We start from the raw sequence: 21,499 nt of genomic DNA on the forward strand, positions 1-21,499 counted from the left end.
TATGCTAATAGGAGCACAAACCTTCTCCTTTAAAGAAGTTCTGACACCTATAAAAGAAAAGGCCTCAGCAGAGACACAGCGACCATTCCTTTTATAACTATTTTATTGCTCCACAGCTTTTCCCCCATTCAAGTTGCATGTAGGCTGTACTCAGGCTGTCCTATTTATATTCCTGTCTCTCATTCAAACCACTGCCTGGTTGCTATGGGAATTTAGAACTTAGCAACCAGATAGCTGTTGAAATCCCAAATTGGAGAGCTGCTGAGCAAAAAGTGAAATAATTCAAAAGCCACAAATAATAAAAAATGAAGACTGATTCCAAATTCTCTCGGAATATTATGCTCAACAGCATATTAAAGTTTCTTTAAAGGTGGACAGCCCCTTTAACTGTCACCTCAACATTCAACAACTCCCGAAGAGCTACATTTTTATGACCCATTAAAAAATGAAAGATCCACAAGCACATTTACTTTTATTTGTGGCATGCTGTTCATGACCACTATCTGGGCTATTTCCCACTGGGGCTTCACACATGACCTTAACTTATTGCAACTGTATCTTGTATTTATTTGTGCTTATTGTTATACTTTGTATTTATCTATTTTAATACCCCTGTTTATTTTAATGTATTCTACTGTACAGCGCTGCGTACATAAGTAGTGCTTTATAAATAAAGTTATACATTATACATACATACATGACCAATGCACCAGTCATTCCCACATTATTCTGTGCATTGGGAGCATGTGCAGTCTAGGAAGTGAGTAATTGTGTATGATCAACCCTGAGCTCCTCTAGATTCAGTTAAAATGATGTCCAGTGTGTTCAGCCCATGGTGAGAATTAATAAAACACAAGATTGTTTTCCGCCCATGAAACTGCAAATGCATCCTTGGAACAGTTTCGGAGATGCTACACAGGAAAGGTTGGTTACGTTTACATTATTGCCTTTAACTATGGATGATATTAACTTTTATTCTGCATTGTTTTTTAAATGATACGAATGAATGAGTCAGATTGCTAGCAAATGTAACTCATAGTGATTGTTCATGTTTGGTAAGCTTTAGATTTGTCTTTGTTAATGACATTTGATACTAAAATGTCTTTTTAAAAGAAATCTTTTATTGCTGTGATTTCAGACTTATATTGCACCATGACTTAATTTATTCACTGCAACAGCTATGATCTTTCAGCTTTAGGTGAACTGTTGGCAATCTGTTTTCGCTCTCGGTATCCATGTATGGTTTGGGCTGGGTAGGGATAGAAGAATCTTGTATTCACTTTATAAATTGTCTTTTTTTTGTAGTGATTAAATAAAAAATGGGCCTGTGGAAGCACACCAAGGCTAAGTAAGGTATAGGTAAACTATAATAGAAGTGAGACTAGCCTGACCAAAACTGCAAACACAGGGGTTACTGATTAACTTGTCATTAAAAAGCTGTTTTTAAAAATATATCCACTGGAATTACTAATAAAAAATAGAGCCTTGAAATGTGCATTGATCAACATTGCATTTTTGTTCTGAGTGTGCGTAGAAGTTTAGTTTGGTCATTTATAATTTCATTGCATGTTACTTATATTTTATTAGCCTTGGAGTATTTGTCCTACTGCTTTTGTAATTTTTTATTTAAGCAAAAAGGCAGGCCAAATCTGCAACCATGCATGTAAGGATTTCCATGGGGTATTCTGGTTCCCTCCATCATTTACAGGCTGGTTAATTGGCTTAGAGTAAATTGACCCTGCTGTGTGTGAATGTGATAGGGGCCTTAGATTGTAAACTCCAGTGGGGCAGGAACTGATCCAAATTAAGTATAATCTCTTTAAAAAGCTGTGTGATCTAGGTACCTGAGAGCCTTAATGTTGAAGAGTTATTCTGAGTAAACCTCCCTTAGTTTAGAAAAGTGTATTTGAATGAAATGCAGGAATGGTTACCATTTGTGACACAAATATATATTTACTGGCATTTCAGATGCATCTTCCATTGTAAAACAATAAAGCCAGATACTAGCTATAAAAGTATGTGTGTATTCACCGGGAGCTGGTACCTGGGGAAGAGTTTGAGGGGATAGCTATTTTACCACATTTTCCCTACTGCCCCCTCATGTGCTTTTGCACTGAGAGGGTTAATTCCCTTGGATGTTTTTGCCTTGGGGCTGATTAATAGGCAGACTGCTAGCAAGTGGCTGAGAGCACAAAGTGAGTGTGGAAAGAGAGCAGCGGTTGCGAGAACTGTTGTCCAGAAAATAATTCTAAGGACCTTTACACACAGACGTTTGTTCCTGCGCCCCCTTGCGGTTGATCCCTCATGCGTTCTATTGCATTAGGGCGTTTAATAGCATTCGCATTGTACCTTTTTTTAATGCCACATTCTACATTTTCTTTTGCTTGATCAGAATTCAAAAGCCAATAGAGGGTTGTCTTTAAAAACCTGCCAAAATGGGCGTTTAAGAGCCCTTAGAGTTACAATAGTTTTAGCTGTCTTTTTAACGTGGTTGTTAGGTACATACTCAAGACATTTTGGGTGCCCGAGAGGGTGATTGAGACCAAAAAGAAAATGTATTTATTAATTAGTCATAAAATATGATTTTAAAATATACAGCTATATATTTCTTCTGCCAGAAACCTTGAAAATCCTCTCCAGTAGCTGCTAACTAAAAGGCGGTGGCATGCAGTTCATTAGGACTGTTTGGAAACATATTAAGACCACTGCGTTGCAGCAGAAAGCAAGAAAATATCATCCTTTTTGTGGTATAAAGGTAATTGCAGATGACTTGAAAATAAGCATAACATATGATATATTCAATGAACAACATTTTAGATTCTCTTCCATCTTTATTAAAATAAGGTCACATTTTACAGATTATAAGCATTAAAATGAACTACTGACACTTTTGTTCTGACTGCACTGTATATGGAATTTCACTTGAAGAGTTAGACCAGTGGTTCCCAACACATTGCTTAACCAACCCCTTTGATGTTGCTCCCAGTGGCCCCAAAGAAGGTGCTTATTTTTTAATTTCTGGCTTGGAGGCAAGTTTTGGTTTCCAGTCCACATAGGGGTTACCAAATAACCAATCACAGCCATTATTTGGTACCTCCATGTACGTCTATGAAGATTTTCATTCATCCAGGTCATGGTATATCTAGTATAAATAAATCTAAAGCAACTGGACTTGCTAGGTAATCATTGAAGATGTCTTCAATGATTACCTAACAAGTCCAGTTGCTTTAGATTTATTTATACTAGATATACCTCCATGTACATTTTTCATGCTTGACTTGCTCACCAACTCTTTTTACATTTGAATGTGACTCATGGGTAACAAAGGTTGAGGACCCATGAGCTAGGCCACCTAGTTGTCTGGTTTATTTCTGTAAGTCACAAAGTGCAAGAGCTGTAAAGAAGTGCATGTCAGTCTTTATTTTAAAGAATTTGTTTTAAACTTAACAGTAAAATAGAATATTAAAAATGTATAAAATCAGTATGGGGGTTAGGGATGCACCGAATCCAGGATTCGGTTCGGTATTCAGCCAGGATTTGGCCTTTTTCGGCAGGGTTCGGATTCGCCCGAATCCTTGGTCCTGGCCGAACCGAATCCCAATTAGCATATGCTAAAGGGTTAAATGTCGCCACGTGAACACGGAAGTTTAAAATAATCCAGCGTTGTTTAACCCTTCTGTATCCTAATTATCATATGCTAATTAGGGTTTGGTTCGGTATTCGGCCAAACTCGAAAAACTGGGTTCGTTGCATCCCTAATGGGGATCACTTAATCTGGAAACCCAATATCCAGAAAGCTCTGAATTATGGGAGGCCATCTCCCACAGAGTTCCTATTGAGCAAATCATTTTAATTGATTTAAATTTACTTTTTTCCTGTAATAATAAAACAGTACCTTGTACTTACAGTAATTGTAACTAAGCTGCACAAATCCATATTAGTGGCTAAACAATCCTATTGGTTGCTGTAATGTGTTTTTTTTTAGGAGACTTAAGATATAGTGATTTGCATTATTATGGTAATTATATCCATGAAATCCAAGGACCAAAGTATTCTGGATAATATAGCCAATACCTGAATATTAAAAAGGGATTTTTAATCTTCATCAAATCTGAACAGATGTGGAAAAGTAATATCAATTTTTTTTCTAAAATCTTCTCTGTACAATAGCAAATGTGACAAATAATCAATCATTTCATTTATACATCAATTAAATTCCAATCACAGGCATGGCACTGCATAATATAAAACTAAAATGGTTCCCCTTTCTCTGTTGTTGGCTGTATACTCATTTATTTATGTTTGCCTGCTTTTGAACTCTACCTTAGAATCTTGTTCTAATAGCTCTGGTGTTTCCTCCAGGATTTGCCCTGGTATTCTGAAACTAAGGGTGCTTTGGTTAACAAGTAATTTAGAAGTTGAAGAAGTAGGAAAACTGTTCCTTCTATCCACCACACAACTTGTCCGCTGAAGAAATTGGAGGAAGTTTTCCTCTACTGAGCCCTCACGGCTGGAAAGTCCCAGCTCTTCATCAAGAGACTGTTTTAGGAAACACTTTGGTATCTGAGTGAGCTCAGCTCTAATTTGTCTGTTTAGACAGCCATAAAAGAGAGGATTTACAGTGAATGTTGTGTATGCAAACCATCTTACTATGTTTTCCCACTTGTCTTCTACCATATAATGAGTCTTTAAAGCGCTGTGTACATGAAAAGCAAAATAAGGCAACCAACACATAATAAATTGTCCCCCAGTTACTATTAGGGTAAAGGCAGCCTTGGCACCCCCCGTAGTTCTGTTTGATGATACTAGGTGTGATCGAATGCCTGTCATAATATTAGTTTGACTTCCATTTGAGTTGGATCTTTGGCGTGGACTTCCTGCCCATGAGGGAAATGGTCCTTGCTGCAGAGCCGCAATTCTTGCAACTTTAAAGACACTGCAATAAACAGTCAGTATGATAAGAAGAGGCAGAATAAAATACATTATAAGAAAGAATATCACAAATGTTTTCCTGTAGTGTCCTAAATTCCTCTGCATAGAGCAGCGAGTAACATTCACAAGGCTAGCATTGCTCGGATTGCTACCATCCAAATGTGTAAATCCAAGAAAGGGTACTATAGATGTCAAAGATGATTGAATCCAAATAAACACCAAGACCGAGATTGCCAGACCTAAAGTCATCTTCACTTCATATGTCATTGGGTGAACTATGTAGTAATAGCGTTCTATGTTTATAGCAGAGATGGTAAGAATGGATGCACTATTAAAACAGACCTCCAATGAAATGTAGGTTTGACAGAAGGAATCTTCAAATGCCATGCTTAGTGTACTTGCCATAATCCCCAGCGGCATGACTGTAATGGCTGCCAGTGTATCTATAACACAAAGGTGTATAACAAATAGAAATTTCCGAAGTCTTGGTGTTTTAATAATCACCACAGCAACTGCCACATTTCCAGCCAATGCAACCATATCCAGAAGAAGCATGAAAAACAACCCAATGTACTGGGGCGTGCTGCTATGAAGCAGTGCACTTTGTGTGTTTTTGAGCTGGGAGAAGGACTGAGATGATACGTTTCCACTGCTATTAAGAGGTTGAATATGTAAATACAACTCCTCCATTTCTACCCTGGTAACAGGGGGTAAGGGCAATTCAATGCTTTTCACTCTTCTGTAAATGCCATAAACATGTCTGGTTTTGCTGAATCCCCCAAAAAATGAAGCTGTCAAGAGATGCTAGACAAGGTCCTGAAATACATAGTAAGGATCTGTAAGAACAGTGACTTTACCCCAGTACAACCAACGACAACTTATTTCCCTGATTTGGTGCATTTAATTCTCATGCTGTTGTCGTTCTATTAACCACTAGATTGTAATAATTTATTGTTGCACATGATTAAATAATTTTATTGCAATGTTAAACTTTTAATAAATTGCAGTTACTTGTGCAGTAATGTTACTAATTAAAGTATAGTGCCAGTCATATGATATTCATTTAACCTTAGGTACACATGCTGATTATTATGGAACCGTCTCCTTTCCCACATCACATATGTAAAGATCAAGACCCTCCTTACCTTTTTGTATTAGTTATCAGTTGTACTTTTGTATGTGATATCCACTGTCCAGCATACATCCATTTATTGTAGAGCTGTGGGAAAAAAACATTAAAGAACTAAAACAAATTACTGTTTTGAATATACCAGTTTGGCATATTTAAACTTTCCTGTCAAGTTACCAAATAACATCCTGGCTTAGTTTAGTTAACAAAATGCAGAGAATAGCCCCTGTAACTATAAACTGTTTTAAACTACTTATTGCTTTATGCATAAACGGTGCTTCCTTCATACTGTCTTCTTGAAGAACAGGTCAGTGAAAGTATTTAAAAAATGACAATGGAATAAAGGTGATATGTAGGTGGAGATATAAGGAGGGATGGTATAAATCAGGGATCCCCAACCTTTTATACACGTGAGCCACATTCAAATGGAAAAAGTTTTGGGGAGAAACAAAAGCATAAAAATTGTTCCTGGAGGTGCCAGTGAGAGCTACAATTGGCTATTTGATAGCCCCTATGTTGACTGGCAGCCTACAGAAGGCTCTGTTTGGCAATTACACTGGCTTTTTATACAATCAAAGCTTGCCACCTAACCAGAAATTCTAAAATAAACACCTCTTTTAAGGCCACTGGGAGCAACATCCAAGGGGTTGGCAGGCAACATGTTGCTCACGAGCCACTGGCTGGGGATCACTGGAATAAATAGTCTAGCACAGAGTTGTTCTTCATACTGTGATCACTATTATATTAAGGGGGACAAATGTAAAGTCGCAGAATAGTTAAACTTCTGTGTGAAGTGCTAAAAGTTACTGAACAATTAACTGTTCAGCATTTATCAGGTAATGAGTTGCTTACAGACCAGGGATAAGGGCTCTGGCACACGGGGAGATTAGTCGCCCGCTCCCTGTTTGCCTTGAGAGGAAACTTACATGATTTCACTGAAATCGCGCCGCCGCATATGCCATCCCACCAGCGATTTACATTTTCGCCAGTGGGATGGCAATTCGGGGAGATTAGTCGCCAGTGAACAGGGAGATTAGTCGCCAGTGAACAGGGAGATTTGTCGCGGGCGACTAAATTCCCCGTGTGCCAGAGCCCTAAGGTAGCATTTCAAAACTTCTATAGAATCTTTCTGTATCCATTGTCTGTCTAGTAACAGATAAAATGTATAATCCCTTATAATAGAAATGTCACGCAATTGTACTATTAATGTATGTCTTACTATCTTAGTAGAAGGGAGAGGTTCAAATATAAATAGAATGTTATGTCTCCTGGTTATGGGCGGTGCATGTCTAGAGAAGGAATTCCATTACTTTACTTCAGTAACGACTCAGGGCAAACATATTTAAAAAAAAAAAAAAAACACATATATTTCAGTATTTACAGATCTGTTTTAAAACTGGCTTACAGAAGAGATCTGGAAATATAGAAACTTTTTAGGAATCTTTACCTGTGGGAAAAAAGCCTATAAAAAGAAATAGAAAACAGATATGACCACAGGCTATTATATAGCTGTGGCAGTAACAGAATACGTTTCATATGAAAGCAATTTAATAGAAATACTTGTTTTAATACTTTACTGTTCCTTCATTAGTTGCTACAAAGTATATATGTTGTCAAAAGATAAAGCATACAGGTAAAGTATTAATAGGAGATAAACTGTAGGATACTGGGGAGTCCAAAGAAGGGTTTGCATTTCATAGCACTGCAGTGCAGAGAATAAATGATAGGCATATTAGCAAATGGTATTATAAGGGTTAACATGTAGGCAGTATTTGTAGCATGGGACTAGAAGGTTCCACAGCCGTTCATAACTGCAGAGTAGCTAAACATATAGTTATGCTGTACATATTATGCTGGAATTGAAGCACTGGAAGAAACAACAGCAAGTTAAAGGATATTTAGCTGTGTTGTGTCTGTTCTATGAATATGCATTGCAACATTTAAATGGCTGCTCCTGACAGCCTCTGCAGCTTAGGAAATAGCAGAGCAGATTGTGCACATCCAGCAGCCCTGCTTCATAAGCTTTCCTTAAATTATTTTTGGATTACAGAGCAATACACTGGTAAATCTCTTCCTTTCCTTGTATTAAGCCACTCCTCTACATGCTGCCCCTGGTATTGGGCAATACAGTGTTTATCTGTCCGTTTCTCACCTCATGTTGGACCCTTAGCACATCATACTCTTCAGCCTTTAGCTAGCAAAGCTGTACCAGTAACGTCGCAGCATCTTCACTGTGCAGGAGTGCAAATACTTAGTGCTGGCCTTTCAGCACAGGCTCTGGCAGAGGAGGAGGCTGCAAGCTTCCATCTGATCAAACCTGACGTCAGGTGGCAGGAACTGACCCACTCTCCTTATGGAATGCAAGACCTAACAATAACACTGCCTATAGCACCTTATTTTACATTAGTTGGTAAGAAGCTGTTTAAATTCAATATTGGTTTAAGGAGAAGAGCACATTCCAGCCTTATCCCTATGGAATGCATCACAGGTGTATTCCAGATCCAGTGTGCCCTTTTAGTAGTTTGTATGTTAATATTAACTAGACTGGAGGCTAGCTGGCTCTTACGTAATAAACCCTGGCTTGTGTGTGTGTTAGTGTACATTTAAGAAGGAAATTTGGTTGTAAGCTCAAATATGGCAAGCCCTAATGCGAATGATTAAAATGTCTGCAAAGCTCCGCAGAATATGTCACTATGCAAAAAAAAAAAATAGTAATCCTAATTTAGAATGTATTTTTGAAAATACTCTTTGAAAATACGCCATTTGCAGTGTTGTGCAGTATTGTGTTTTCTTGGGCTATTGGCTAAACAAATAAGATGGTATGTATAATCCAGGGTGTGATTGTTATACTAATGGTGTACTTGCAAACACTGATTTAATTATATTGCTGAAAATCCTGTTAATTCCCAAAGCAGTATAGAGAGTAATATATGCAGGTATGGGATCAATTATCTGGAACCCATTATTCAAAAAATGCAAACATACTGGAATGTATTTTTTTATAGTCCTATTTACACAAACCATTCTGTTATTTTTTTAACATTTTTTACTGGTTTCCTTTTTCTCTGTAATAATAAAACAGTACTTTGTACTTGATGATAACTTGAAGTTGCACAAATCCATATTGGTGGCAAAATGTAGCTACTGCTTTTTTCTAATCTAGTGTAAATCTATTTTAATAGCCTTGAGGAATGGTGAATGGTGAAAGCAGTGATCCCAAATAAGTGGCTCAAACATGTTGCTCACCGACCCCTTGGATGTTGCTCTCAGTGCCCCCAAACCAGGTAGTTATTTTTGAATTCCTGACTTGGGGGCAAGTTTTGGTTGAATAAAAACAAGATTTACTACCAAATAAAGCCTCCTGTAAGCTGATAGTGAGCATAGAGGCTACCTAATAGCCAATCTTAGCCCTTATTTGGTACCTCCATGACTTTTATAATGCTTGTGTTGCTCTCCCAGTCTTTTTACATTTGACTGTTGCTCACGCATAAGAAATGCTGGGGATACCTGCTTTAAAGGGATGGTTCAACCAAAAGTTAATTTTTAGTATATTATAGAATGCCCTATTACTAGCAACTTTGCAATTGCTCTTCAATATTCTACTTTTTAATTATTTCCCTTCTTTTTGCTGTGTCTTTCCAACTTTCATATGGGGTCACTGTCCCCGGCAGCCAAAAAAACTATTGTTCTGTGAGGCTACCATTTTATTATGTTGGGTTGAAAACCCCAACATACTGTTCTTTGACTTTAGCTTATTCTTCCGCTGCTTCTTATTATTATGTTGGGTTGAAAACCCCAACATACTGTTCTTCGACTTTAGCTTATTCTTCCGCTTCTTCTTCTTCTTTTTCTTCTTCTTATTCTTAGCGCCCCCTATTTTCTAAACGCTACTCCTCCTACAGTTTTAAGGGTACAACACCCAAACTCCCCACACTTCTTCGCCCTATAGCAGAGCAGGTTGCTTGTGCTTTTATGTCTTTTTGTGGCGCCGTTCCGAACCCCCCAATTTTCCCATTGACTTTGACAGGGAAGATTTTCAAACTGCTGCCACACTTACAGCTTTGAAGCTACACCCCCCAAACTTGAATAACATAATCATGGGGTCACCCCGAATGAACCAGCAACATTTGTTGGATGACCCCAAAGTGGGAGGGGCCAACAACAGCCAATCAAATTTTAATCATTGACTTTAATGGGGAAATTGAAACTGCTGCCAATCTTACAGCTTTGAGGCTACACTCCCCAAACTTGAATCACATAGTCATGGGCTCAGCCTGAATGAAAATAGCATGATTATTGGATGCCCAAAAGTGGGCGGAGCTGTGAACCGCTAATCAGATTTTACCTATTGATTTGGTGCAAATCCAACCTGCTGCCATTCTCACAGTAATAATGTCGGGGTCCCCAAACTTTTTACACTTGGTCACTAGGGGACTGCAGTTTAAGTTTTGAAAAGTGGGCGGAGCCACCAACACCCAGTCAAATTTCACCTATTGATTTTTATTGGTGATGCCAGATTTTCCAAACTTTGCACATTCAGGTTTTTTTTTTTTTTTTAAAACCCCACAAAGTGGGAGGGGCCAACAGCAGCCAATCATATTGTACCCATTGACGCTACTCCTCCTACAGTTTTAAGGGTACAACACCCAAACTCTCCACACTTCTTCGCCCTATAGCAGAGCAGGTTGCTTGTGCTTTCTAAGTGATCCTGCCCCCCCCCCATCTTTTTGTGGTGCTGCTCTGAACACCCCAATTTTCCCATTAACTTTGACAAGCAAGATTTTTCAAACTGCTGCCACACTTACAGCTTTGAAGCTGCATCCCCCAAACTTGAATAACAGAATCATGGGGTCACCCCGAATGAAACAGCGAAATTTGTTGGATGACCCCAACAACAGCCAATCAAATTTCACCCATTGACTTTTATGAGGAAATTGAAACTGCTGTCAATCTTACAGCTTTGAGGCTACACTCCCCAAACTTGAATCCCACAGTCATGGGGTCAGCCTGAATGAAAATATGATGATTGTTGGATGCCCAAAAGTGGGCGGAGCTGTGAACAGCCAATCAGATTGTACCTATTGACTTGGCAGAAATCCAACCTGCTGCCATTCTCACAGTAATAACACTGGGGTCCCCAAACTTTGTAGAGTTAGGCACCAGGTAACTGTGATTCAAGGTTAGAAAAAGTGGGTGGAGCCACCAACAGCCAATCAGATTTTACCTATTGACTTTCAATGGAGAAAAGTCAACCTGCTGTGATTCTCCACAGTATTAACACCAGGATCCCCAAACTTTTCACAGTTAGTCACTAGGGGACTGCAGTTTTAGTTTTAAAAAAATGGGTGGAGCCACCAACAGCCAATCAGATATCCCCTATAGAATTTTATTGGTTTGATGCCAGATGGTACATTCCGACCCTCCCCCAAAAAATGGTACGATCCAACCCCCCCTACAAAAAAATTGGTATGGTCCGACCCCCCCCCCCCTCCAAAAAAAATGGTACAGTCCGACCCCCCCTCCAATAAAATGGTACATTCCGACCCCCCCCCCCAAAAAAAATGGTACGGTCAAACCCCCCCATACAAAAAATTGGTATGGTCCGACCCCCCCCCCCCAAGAAAATGGTACAGTCCAACCCCCCCCATTCACCAAAATGGTACGGTCCGACCCCCCCTCCCCTCCAAAAAAATGGTATGGTCCGACCCCCCCCTAATAAAATGGTATAGTCCAACCCCCCCGTCCACCAAAATGGTAGGTCCAATCTATAGTTATAGGGGCTGTCATGAAACCGTATCATTATGTTGTGTTGAAAAAACCAACCTACTGTTCTTCAACTGTTTTTCAGCTTATTCTTCCTCTTTTTCTTCTTCGTTGTCTTAGCGCCCCCCATTTTCTAAACGCTACTCCTCCTACAGTTTTAAGGGTACAACACCCAAACTCTCCACACTTCTTCACCCTATAGCAGAGCAGGTTGCTTGTGCTTTCTAAGTGATCCTGCCCCCCCCCCCATCTTTTTGTGGTGCTGCTCTGAACACCCCAATTTTCCCATTAACTTTGACAGGGAAGATTTTTCAAACTGCTGCCACACTTACAGCTTTGAAGCTGCATCCCCCAAACTTGAATAACAAAATCATGGGGTCACCCCGAATGAAACAGCGAAATTTGTTGGATGACCCCAACAACAGCCAATCAAATTTCACCCATTGACTTTTATGAGGAAATTGAAACTGCTGTCAATCTTACAGCTTTGAGGCTACACTCCCCAAACTTGAATCCCACAGTCATGGGGTCAGCCTGAATGAAAATATGATGATTGTTGGATGCCCAAAAGTGGGCGGAGCTGTGAACAGCCAATCAGATTGTACCTATTGACTTGGCAGAAATCCAACCTGCTGCCATTCTCACAGTAATAACACTGGGGTCCCCAAACTTTGCAGAGTTAGGCACCAGGTACTGTGATTCAAGGTTAGAAAAAGTGGGTGGAGCCACCAACAGCCAATCAGATTTTACCTATTGACTTTCAATGGAGAAAAGTCAACCTGCTGTGATTCTCCACAGTATTAACACCAGGATCCCCAAACTTTTCACAGTTAGTCACTAGGGGACTGCAGTTTTAGTTTTAAAAAAGTGGGTGGAGCCACCAACAGCCAATCAGATATCCCCTATAGAATTTTATTGGTTTGATGCCAGATGGTACATTCCGACCCTCCCCCAAAAAATGGTACGATCCAACCCCCCCTACAAAAAAATTGGTATGGTCCGACCCCCCCCCCTCCAAAAAAATGGTACGGTCCGACCCCCCCCCTCCAATAAAATGGTATAGTCCAACCCCCCCTCCAATAAAATGGTACATTCTGACCCCCCCCCAAAAAAATGGTACGGTCCAACCCCCCCCCCCGTACAAAAAATTGGTATGGTCCGACCCCCCCTCCAAGAAAATGGTACAGTCCAACCCCCCCATCCACCAAAATGGTACGGTCCGACCCCCCTCCCCTTCAAAAAAATGGTATGGTACGACCCTCCCCCTAATAAAATGGTATGGTATAGTCCAACCCCCCCGTCCACCAAAATGGTAGGTCCGATCTTTAGTTATAGGGGCTGTCATGAAACCGTATCATTATGTTGTGTTGAAAAAGCCAACCTACCGTTCTTCAACTGTTTTTCAGCTTATTCTTCCTCTTTTTCTTCTTCGTTGTCTTAGCGCCCCCCAATTTCTAAACGCTACTCCTCCTACAGTTTTAAGGGTACAACACCCAAACTCTCCACACTTCTTCGCCCTATAGCAGAGCAGGTTGCTTGTGCTTTCTAAGTGATCCTGCCCCCCCCCCCCCATCTTTTTGTGGTGCTGCTCTGAACACCCCAATTTTCCCATTAACTTTGACAGGCAAGATTTTTCAAACTGCTGCCACACTTACAGCTTTGAAGCTGCATCCCCCAAACTTGAATAACAGAATCATGGGGTCACCCCGAATGAAACAGCGAAATTTGTTGGATGACCCCAACAACAGCCAATCAAATTTCACCCATTGACTTTTATGAGGAAATTGAAACTGCTGTCAATCTTACAGCTTTGAGGCTACACTCCCCAAACTTGAATCCCACAGTCATGGGGTCAGCCTGAATGAAAATATGATGATTGTTGGATGCCCAAAAGTGGGCGGAGCTGTGAACAGCCAATCAGATTGTACCTATTGACTTGGCAGAAATCCAACCTGCTGCCATTCTCACAGTAATAACACTGGGGTCCCCAAACTTTGCAGAGTTAGGCACCAGGTACTGTGATTCAAGGTTAGAAAAAGTGGGTGGAGCCACCAACAGCCAATCAGATTTTACCTATTGACTTTCAATGGAGAAAAGTCAACCTGCTGTGATTCTCCACAGTATTAACACCAGGATCCCCAAACTTTTCACAGTTAGTCACTAGGGGACTGCAGTTTTAGTTTTAAAAAAGTGGGTGGAGCCACCAACAGCCAATCAGATATCCCCTATAGAATTTTATTGGTTTGATGCCAGATGGTACATTCCGACCCTCCCCCAAAAAATGGTACGATCCAACCCCCCCTACAAAAAAATTGGTATGGTCCGACCCCCCCCCTCCAAAAAAATGGTACGGTCCGACCCCCCCCCTCCAATAAAATGGTATAGTCCAACCCCCCCTCCAATAAAATGGTACATTCTGACCCCCCCCAAAAAAATGGTACGGTCCAACCCCCCCCCCCGTACAAAAATTGGTATGGTCCGACCCCCCCCTTCCCTCCAAAAAATGGTACGGTCCGACCCCCCCTCCAAGAAAATGGTACAGTCCAACCCCCCCATCCACCAAAATGGTACGGTCCGACCCCCCTCCCCTTCAAAAAAATGGTATGGTACGACCCTCCCCCTAATAAAATGGTATGGTATAGTCCAACCCCCCCGTCCACCAAAATGGTAGGTCCGATCTTTAGTTATAGGGGCTGTCATGAAACCGTATCATTATGTTGTGTTGAAAAAGCCAACCTACCGTTCTTCAACTGTTTTTCAGCTTATTCTTCCTCTTTTTCTTCTTCGTTGTCTTAGCGCCCCCCAATTTCTAAACGCTACTCCTCCTACAGTTTTAAGGGTACAACACCCAAACTCTCCACACTTCTTCGCCCTATAGCAGAGCAGGTTGCTTGTGCTTTCTAAGTGATCCTGCCCCCCCCCCCATCTTTTTGTGGTGCTGCTCTGAACACCCCAATTTTCCCATTAACTTTGACAGGCAAGATTTTTCAAACTGCTGCCACACTTACAGCTTTGAAGCTGCATCCCCCAAACTTGAATAACAGAATCATGGGGTCACCCCGAATGAAACAGCGAAATTTGTTGGATGACCCCAACAACAGCCAATCAAATTTCACCCATTGACTTTTATGAGGAAATTGAAACTGCTGTCAATCTTACAGCTTTGAGGCTACACTCCCCAAACTTGAATCCCATAGTCATGGGGTCAGCCTGAATGAAAATATGATGATTGTTGGATGCCCAAAAGTGGGCGGAGCTGTGAACAGCCAATCAGATTGTACCTATTGACTTGGCAGAAATCCAACCTGCTGCCATTCTCACAGTAATAACACTGGGGTCCCCAAACTTTGCAGAGTTAGGCACCAGGTACTGTGATTCAAGGTTAGAAAAAGTGGGTGGAGCCACCAACAGCCAATCAGATTTTACCTATTGACTTTCAATGGAGAAAAGTCAACCTGCTGTGATTCTCCACAGTATTAACACCAGGATCCCCAAACTTTTCACAGTTAGTCACTAGGGGACTGCAGTTTTAGTTTTAAAAAAGTGGGTGGAGCCACCAACAGCCAATCAGATATCCCCTATAAAATTTTATTGGTTTGATGCCAGATGGTACATTCCGACCCTCCCCCAAAAAATGGTACGATCCAACCCCCCTACAAAAAAATTGGTATGGTCCGACCCCCCCCCTCCAAAAAAATGGTACGGTCCGACCCCCCCTCCAATAAAATGGTACATTCCGACCCCCCCCCCAAAAAATTGGTACGGTCCAACCCCCCCCGTACAAAAAATTGGTATGGTCCGACCCCCCCCCTCCAAAAAAATGGTACGGTCCGACCCCCCCCTCCAAGAAAATGGTACAGTCCAACCCCCCCATCCACCAAAATGGTACGGTCCGACCCCCCTCCCCTTCAAAAAAATGGTATGGTCCGACCCCCCCCCCTAATAAAATGGTATAGTCCAACCCCCCCGTCCACCAAAATGGTAGGTCCGATCTTTAGTTATAGGGGCTGTCATGAAACCGTATCATTATGTTGTGTTGAAACAGCCAACCTACCGTTCTTCAACTGTTTTTCAGCTTATTCTTCCTCTTTTTCTTCTTCGTTGTCTTAGCGCCCCCCATTTTCTAAACGCTACTCCTCCTACAGTTTTAAGGGTACAACACCCAAACTCTCCACACTTCTTCGCCCTATAGCAGAGCAGGTTGCTTGTGCTTTCTAAGTGATCCTGCCCCCCCCCCATCTTTTTGTGGTGCTGCTCTGAACACCCCAATTTTCCCATTAACTTTGACAGGGAAGATTTTTCAAACTGCTGCCACACTTACAGCTTTGAAGCTGCATCCCCCAAACTTGAATAACAGAATCATGGGGTCACCCCGAATGAAACAGCGAAATTTGTTGGATGACCCCAACAACAGCCAATCAAATTTCACCCATTGACTTTTATGAGGAAATTGAAACTGCTGTCAATCTTACAGCTTTGAGGCTACACTCCCCAAACTTGAATCCCATAGTCATGGGGTGAGCCTGAATGAAAATATGATGATTGTTGGATGCCCAAAAGTGGGCGGAGCTGTGAACAGCCAATCAGATTGTACCTATTGACTTGGCAGAAATCCAACCTGCTGCCATTCTCACAGTAATAACACTGGGGTCCCCAAACTTTGCAGAGTTAGGCACCAGGTAACTGTGATTCAAGGTTAGAAAAAGTGGGTGGAGCCACCAACAGCCAATCAGATTTTACCTATTGACTTTCAATGGAGAAAAGTCAACCTGCTGTGATTCTCCACAGTATTAACACCAGGATCCCCAAACTTTTCACAGTTAGTCACTAGGGGACTGCAGTTTTAGTTTTAAAAAAGTGTGTGGAGCCACCAACAGCCAATCAGATATCCCCTATAGAATTTTATTGGTTTGATGCCAGATGGTACATTCCGACCCTCCCCCAAAAAATGGTACGATCCAACCCCCCCTACAAAAAAATTGGTATGGTCCGACCCCCCCCCTCCAAAAAAATGGTACGGTCCGACCCCCCCTCCAATAACATGGTATAGTCCAACCCCCCCTCCAATAAAATGGTACATTCCGACCCCCCCCAAAAAAATGGTACGGTCCAACCCCCCCCCCCGTACAAAAATTTGGTATGGTCCGACCCCCCCCCCCTCCAAAAAAATGGTACGGTCCGACCCCCCTCCAAGAAAATGGTACAGTCCAACCCCCCCCCCCATCCACCAAAATGGTACGGTCCGACCCCCCTCCCCTTCAAAAAAATGGTATGGTCCGACCCCCCCCCTAATAAAATGGTATAGTCCAACCCCCCCGTCCACCAAAATGGTAGGTCCGATCTTTAGTTATAGGGGCTGTCATGAAACTATATCATTATGTTGTGTTGAAAAAGCCAACCTACCGTTCTTCAACTATTTTTCAGCTTATTCTTCCTCTTTTTCTTCTTCGTTGTCTTAGCGCCCCCCATTTTCTAAACGCTACTCCTCCTACAGTTTTAAGGGTACAACACCCAAACTCTCCACACTTCTTCGCCCTATAGCAGAGCAGGTTGCTTGTGCTTTCTAAGTGATCCTGCCCCCCCCATCTTTTTGTGGTGCTGCTCTGAACACCCCAATTTTCCCATTGACTTTGACAGGGAAGATTTTTCAAACTGCTGCCACACTTACAGCTTTGAAGCTGCATCCCCCAAACTTGAATAACAGAATCATGGGGTCACCCCGAATGAAACAGCGAAATTTGTTGGATGACCCCAACAACAGCCAATCAAATTTCACCCATTGACTTTTATGAGGAAATTGAAACTGCTGTCAATCTTACAGCTTTGAGGCTACACTCCCCAAACTTGAATCCCATAGTCATGGGGTCAGCCTGAATGAAAATATGATGATTGTTGGATGCCCAAAAGTGGGCGGAGCTGTGAACAGCCAATCAGATTGTACCTATTGACTTGGCAGAAATCCAACCTGCTGCCATTTTCACAGTAATAACACTGGGGTCCCCAAACTTTGCAGAGTTAGGCACCAGGTAACTGTGATTCAAGGTTAGAAAAAGTGGGTGGAGCCACCAACAGCCAATCAGATTTTACCTATTGACTTTCAATGGAGAAAAGTCAACCTGCTGTGATTCTCCACAGTATTAACACCAGGATCCCCAAACTTTTCACAGTTAGTCACTAGGGGACTGCAGTTTTAGTTTTAAAAAAATGGGTGGAGCCACCAACAGCCAATCAGATATCCCCTATAAAATTTTATTGGTTTGATGCCAGATGGTACATTCCGACCCTCCCCCAAAAAATGGTACGATCCAACCCCCCCTACAAAAAAATTGGTATGGTCCGACCCCCCCCCCCTCCAAAAAAATGGTACGGTCCGACCCCCCCTCCAATAAAATGGTACATTCCGACCCCCCCCCCCCCCCCAAAAAAAAAATGGTACGGTCCAACCCCCCCATACAAAAATGGTAGGTCCAATCTTTAGTTATAGGGGCTGTCATGAAACCGTATCATTATGTTGTGTTGAAAAAACCAACCTACCGTTCTTCAACTGTTTTTCAGCTTATTCTTCCTCTTTTTCTTCTTTGTTGTCTTAGCGCCCCCCATTTTCTAAACGCTACTCCTCCTACAGTTTTAAGGGTACAACACCCAAACTCTCCACACTTCTTCACCCTATAGCAGAGCAGGTTGCTTGTGCTTTTCTAAGTGATCCTGCCCCCCCCCCCCCCGTCTTTTTTTGGTGCTGCTCTGAACACCCCAATTTTCCCATTGACTTTGACAGGGAAGATTTTCAAACTGCTGCCACTCTTACAGCTTTGAAGCTGCATCCCCCAAACTTGAATAACAGAATCATGGGGTCACCCCGAATGAAACAGCGAAATTTGTTGGATGACCCCAACAACAGCCAATCAAATTTCACCCATTGACTTTTATGAGGAAATTGAAACTGCTGTCAATCTTACAGCTTTGAGGCTACACTCCCCAAACTTGAATCCCATAGTCATGGGGTCAGCCTGAATGAAAATATGATGATTGTTGGATGCCCAAAAGTGGGCGGAGCTGTGAACAGCCAATCAGATTGTACCTATTGACTTGGCAGAAATCCAACCTGCTGCCATTCTCACAGTAATAACACTGGGGTCCCCAAACTTTGCAGAGTTAGGCACCAGGTACTGGGATTCAAGGTTAGAAAAAGTGGGTGGAGCCACCAACAGCCAATCAGATTTTACCTATTGACTTTCAATGGAGAAAAGTCAACCTGCTGTGATTCTCCACAGTATTAACACCAGGATCCCCAAACTTTTCACAGTTAGTCACTAGGGGACTGCAGTTTTAGTTTTAAAAAAGTGGGTGGAGCCACCAACAGCCAATCAGATATCCCCTATAAAATTTTATTGGTTTGATGCCAGATGGTACATTCCGACCCTCCCCCAAAAAATGGTACGATCCAACCCCCCCTACAAAAAAATTGGTATGGTCCGACCCCCCCCCCTCCAAAAAAATGGTACGGTCCGACCCCCCCTCCAATAAAATGGTACATTCCGACCCCCCCCCAAAAAAATTGGTACGGTCCAACCCCCCCCGTACAAAAAATTGGTATGGTCCGACCCCCCCCCCTCCAAAAAAATGGTACGGTCCGACCCCCCCCCCCCTCCAAGAAAATGGTACAGTCCAACCCCCCCATCCACCAAAATGGTACGGTCCGACCCCCCTCCCCTTCAAAAAATGGTATGGTCCGACCCCCCCCCTAATAAAATGGTATAGTCCAACCCCCCCGTCCACCAAAATGGTAGGTCCGATCTTTAGTTATAGGGGCTGTCATGAAACCGTATCATTATGTTGTGTTGAAACAGCCAACCTACCGTTCTTCAACTGTTTTTCAGCTTATTCTTCCTCTTTTTCTTCTTCGTTGTCTTAGCGCCCCCCATTTTCTAAACGCTACTCCTCCTACAGTTTTAAGGGTACAACACCCAAACTCTCCACACTTCTTCACCCTATAGCAGAGCAGGTTGCTTGTGCTTTTCTAAGTGATCCTGCCCCCCCCCCCATCTTTTTGTGGTGCTGCTCTGAACACCCCAATTTTCCCATTAACTTTGACAGGCAAGATTTTTCAAACTGCTGCCACACTTACAGCTTTGAAGCTGCATCCCCCAAACTTGAATAACAGAATCATGGGGTCACCCCGAATGAAACAGCGAAATTTGTTGGATGACCCCAACAACAGCCAATCAAATTTCACCCATTGACTTTTATGAGGAAATTGAAACTGCTGTCAATCTTACAGCTTTCAGGCTACACTCCCCAAACTTGAATCCCATAGTCATGGGGTCAGCCTGAATGAAAATATGATGATTGTTGGATGCCCAAAAGTGGGCGGAGCTGTGAACAGCCAATCAGATTGTACCTATTGACTTGGCAGAAATCCAACCTGCTGCCATTCTCACAGTAATAACACTGGGGTCCCCAAACTTTGCAGAGTTAGGCACCAGGTACTGTGATTCAAGGTTAGAAAAAGTGGGTGGAGCCACCAACAGCCAATCAGATTTTACCTATTGACTTTCAATGGAGAAAAGTCAACCTGCTGTGATTCTCCACAGTATTAACACCAGGATCCCCAAACTTTTCACAGTTAGTCACTAGGGGACTGCAGTTTTAGTTTTAAAAAAGTGGGTGGAGCCACCAACAGCCAATCAGATATCCCCTATAGAATTTTATTGGTTTGATGCCAGATGGTACATTCCGACCCTCCCCCAAAAAATGGTACGATCCAACCCCCCTACAAAAAAATTGGTATGGTCCGACCCCCCCCCTCCAAAAAAATGGTACGGTCCGACCCCCCCCCTCCAATAAAATGGTATAGTCCAACCCCCCCTCCAATAAAATGGTACATTCTGACCCCCCCCCAAAAAAATGGTACGGTCCAACCCCCCCCCCCGTACAAAAAATTGGTATGGTCCGACCCCCCCCCTTCCCTCCAAAAATGGTACGGTCCGACCCCCCCTCCAAGAAAATGGTACAGTCCAACCCCCCCATCCACCAAAATGGTACGGTCCGACCCCCCTCCCCTTCAAAAAAATGGTATGGTACGACCCTCCCCCTAATAAAATGGTATGGTATAGTCCAACCCCCCCGTCCACCAAAATGGTAGGTCCGATCTTTAGTTATAGGGGCTGTCATGAAACCGTATCATTATGTTGTGTTGAAAAAGCCAACCTACCGTTCTTCAACTGTTTTTCAGCTTATTCTTCCTCTTTTTCTTCTTCGTTGTCTTAGCGCCCCCCAATTTCTAAACGCTACTCCTCCTACAGTTTTAAGGGTACAACACCCAAACTCTCCACACTTCTTCGCCCTATAGCAGAGCAGGTTGCTTGTGCTTTCTAAGTGATCCTGCCCCCCCCCCCCATCTTTTTGTGGTGCTGCTCTGAACACCCCAATTTTCCCATTAACTTTGACAGGCAAGATTTTTCAAACTGCTGCCACACTTACAGCTTTGAAGCTGCATCCCCCAAACTTGAATAACAGAATCATGGGGTCACCCCGAATGAAACAGCGAAATTTGTTGGATGACCCCAACAACAGCCAATCAAATTTCACCCATTGACTTTTATGAGGAAATTGAAACTGCTGTCAATCTTACAGCTTTGAGGCTACACTCCCCAAACTTGAATCCCATAGTCATGG

The 21,499-nt window shown here is 42.3% G+C and overlaps 1 protein-coding gene and 1 long non-coding RNA gene across 2 annotated transcripts in view; one reads left to right on the top strand and one right to left on the bottom strand.

Annotated features, from left to right (window-relative positions):
* The first annotated feature begins 698 nt into the window (after positions 1–698).
* The window catches only part of LOC105946836, a 40,986-nt gene continuing 20,185 nt past the window's right edge, over positions 699–21,499 (top strand). Inside the window, exon 1 of the long non-coding RNA XR_001170321.3 lies at positions 699–924. This is a non-coding gene — a long non-coding RNA (uncharacterized LOC105946836). The remainder of the gene's footprint in view (positions 925–21,499) is intronic.
* On the bottom strand, positions 3,926–8,364 carry LOC100489151 (G-protein coupled receptor 61). The gene is made up of 3 exons (XM_031898952.1): positions 8,214–8,364; positions 6,078–6,151; positions 3,926–5,748 (listed from the first exon to the last, which is right to left on the bottom strand). Exon 3 carries the CDS (start codon positions 5,620–5,622, stop codon positions 4,297–4,299), a length of 1,326 nt encoding a protein of 441 aa, XP_031754812.1. The 5' UTR covers positions 5,623–5,748; positions 6,078–6,151; positions 8,214–8,364; the 3' UTR covers positions 3,926–4,296.

Source organism: Xenopus tropicalis, chromosome 3 (genome assembly GCF_000004195.4).
Source record: "Xenopus tropicalis strain Nigerian chromosome 3, UCB_Xtro_10.0, whole genome shotgun sequence".
Classification (NCBI taxonomy): Eukaryota; Metazoa; Chordata; class Amphibia; order Anura; family Pipidae; genus Xenopus; species Xenopus tropicalis.

What these genes read in the sequence shown, in the direction of transcription:
- LOC100489151 (XM_031898952.1), bottom strand. Translation starts at nt 5,622, where the DNA reads ATGGAGGAGTTGTATTTACATATTCAACCTCTTAATAGCAGTGGAAAC.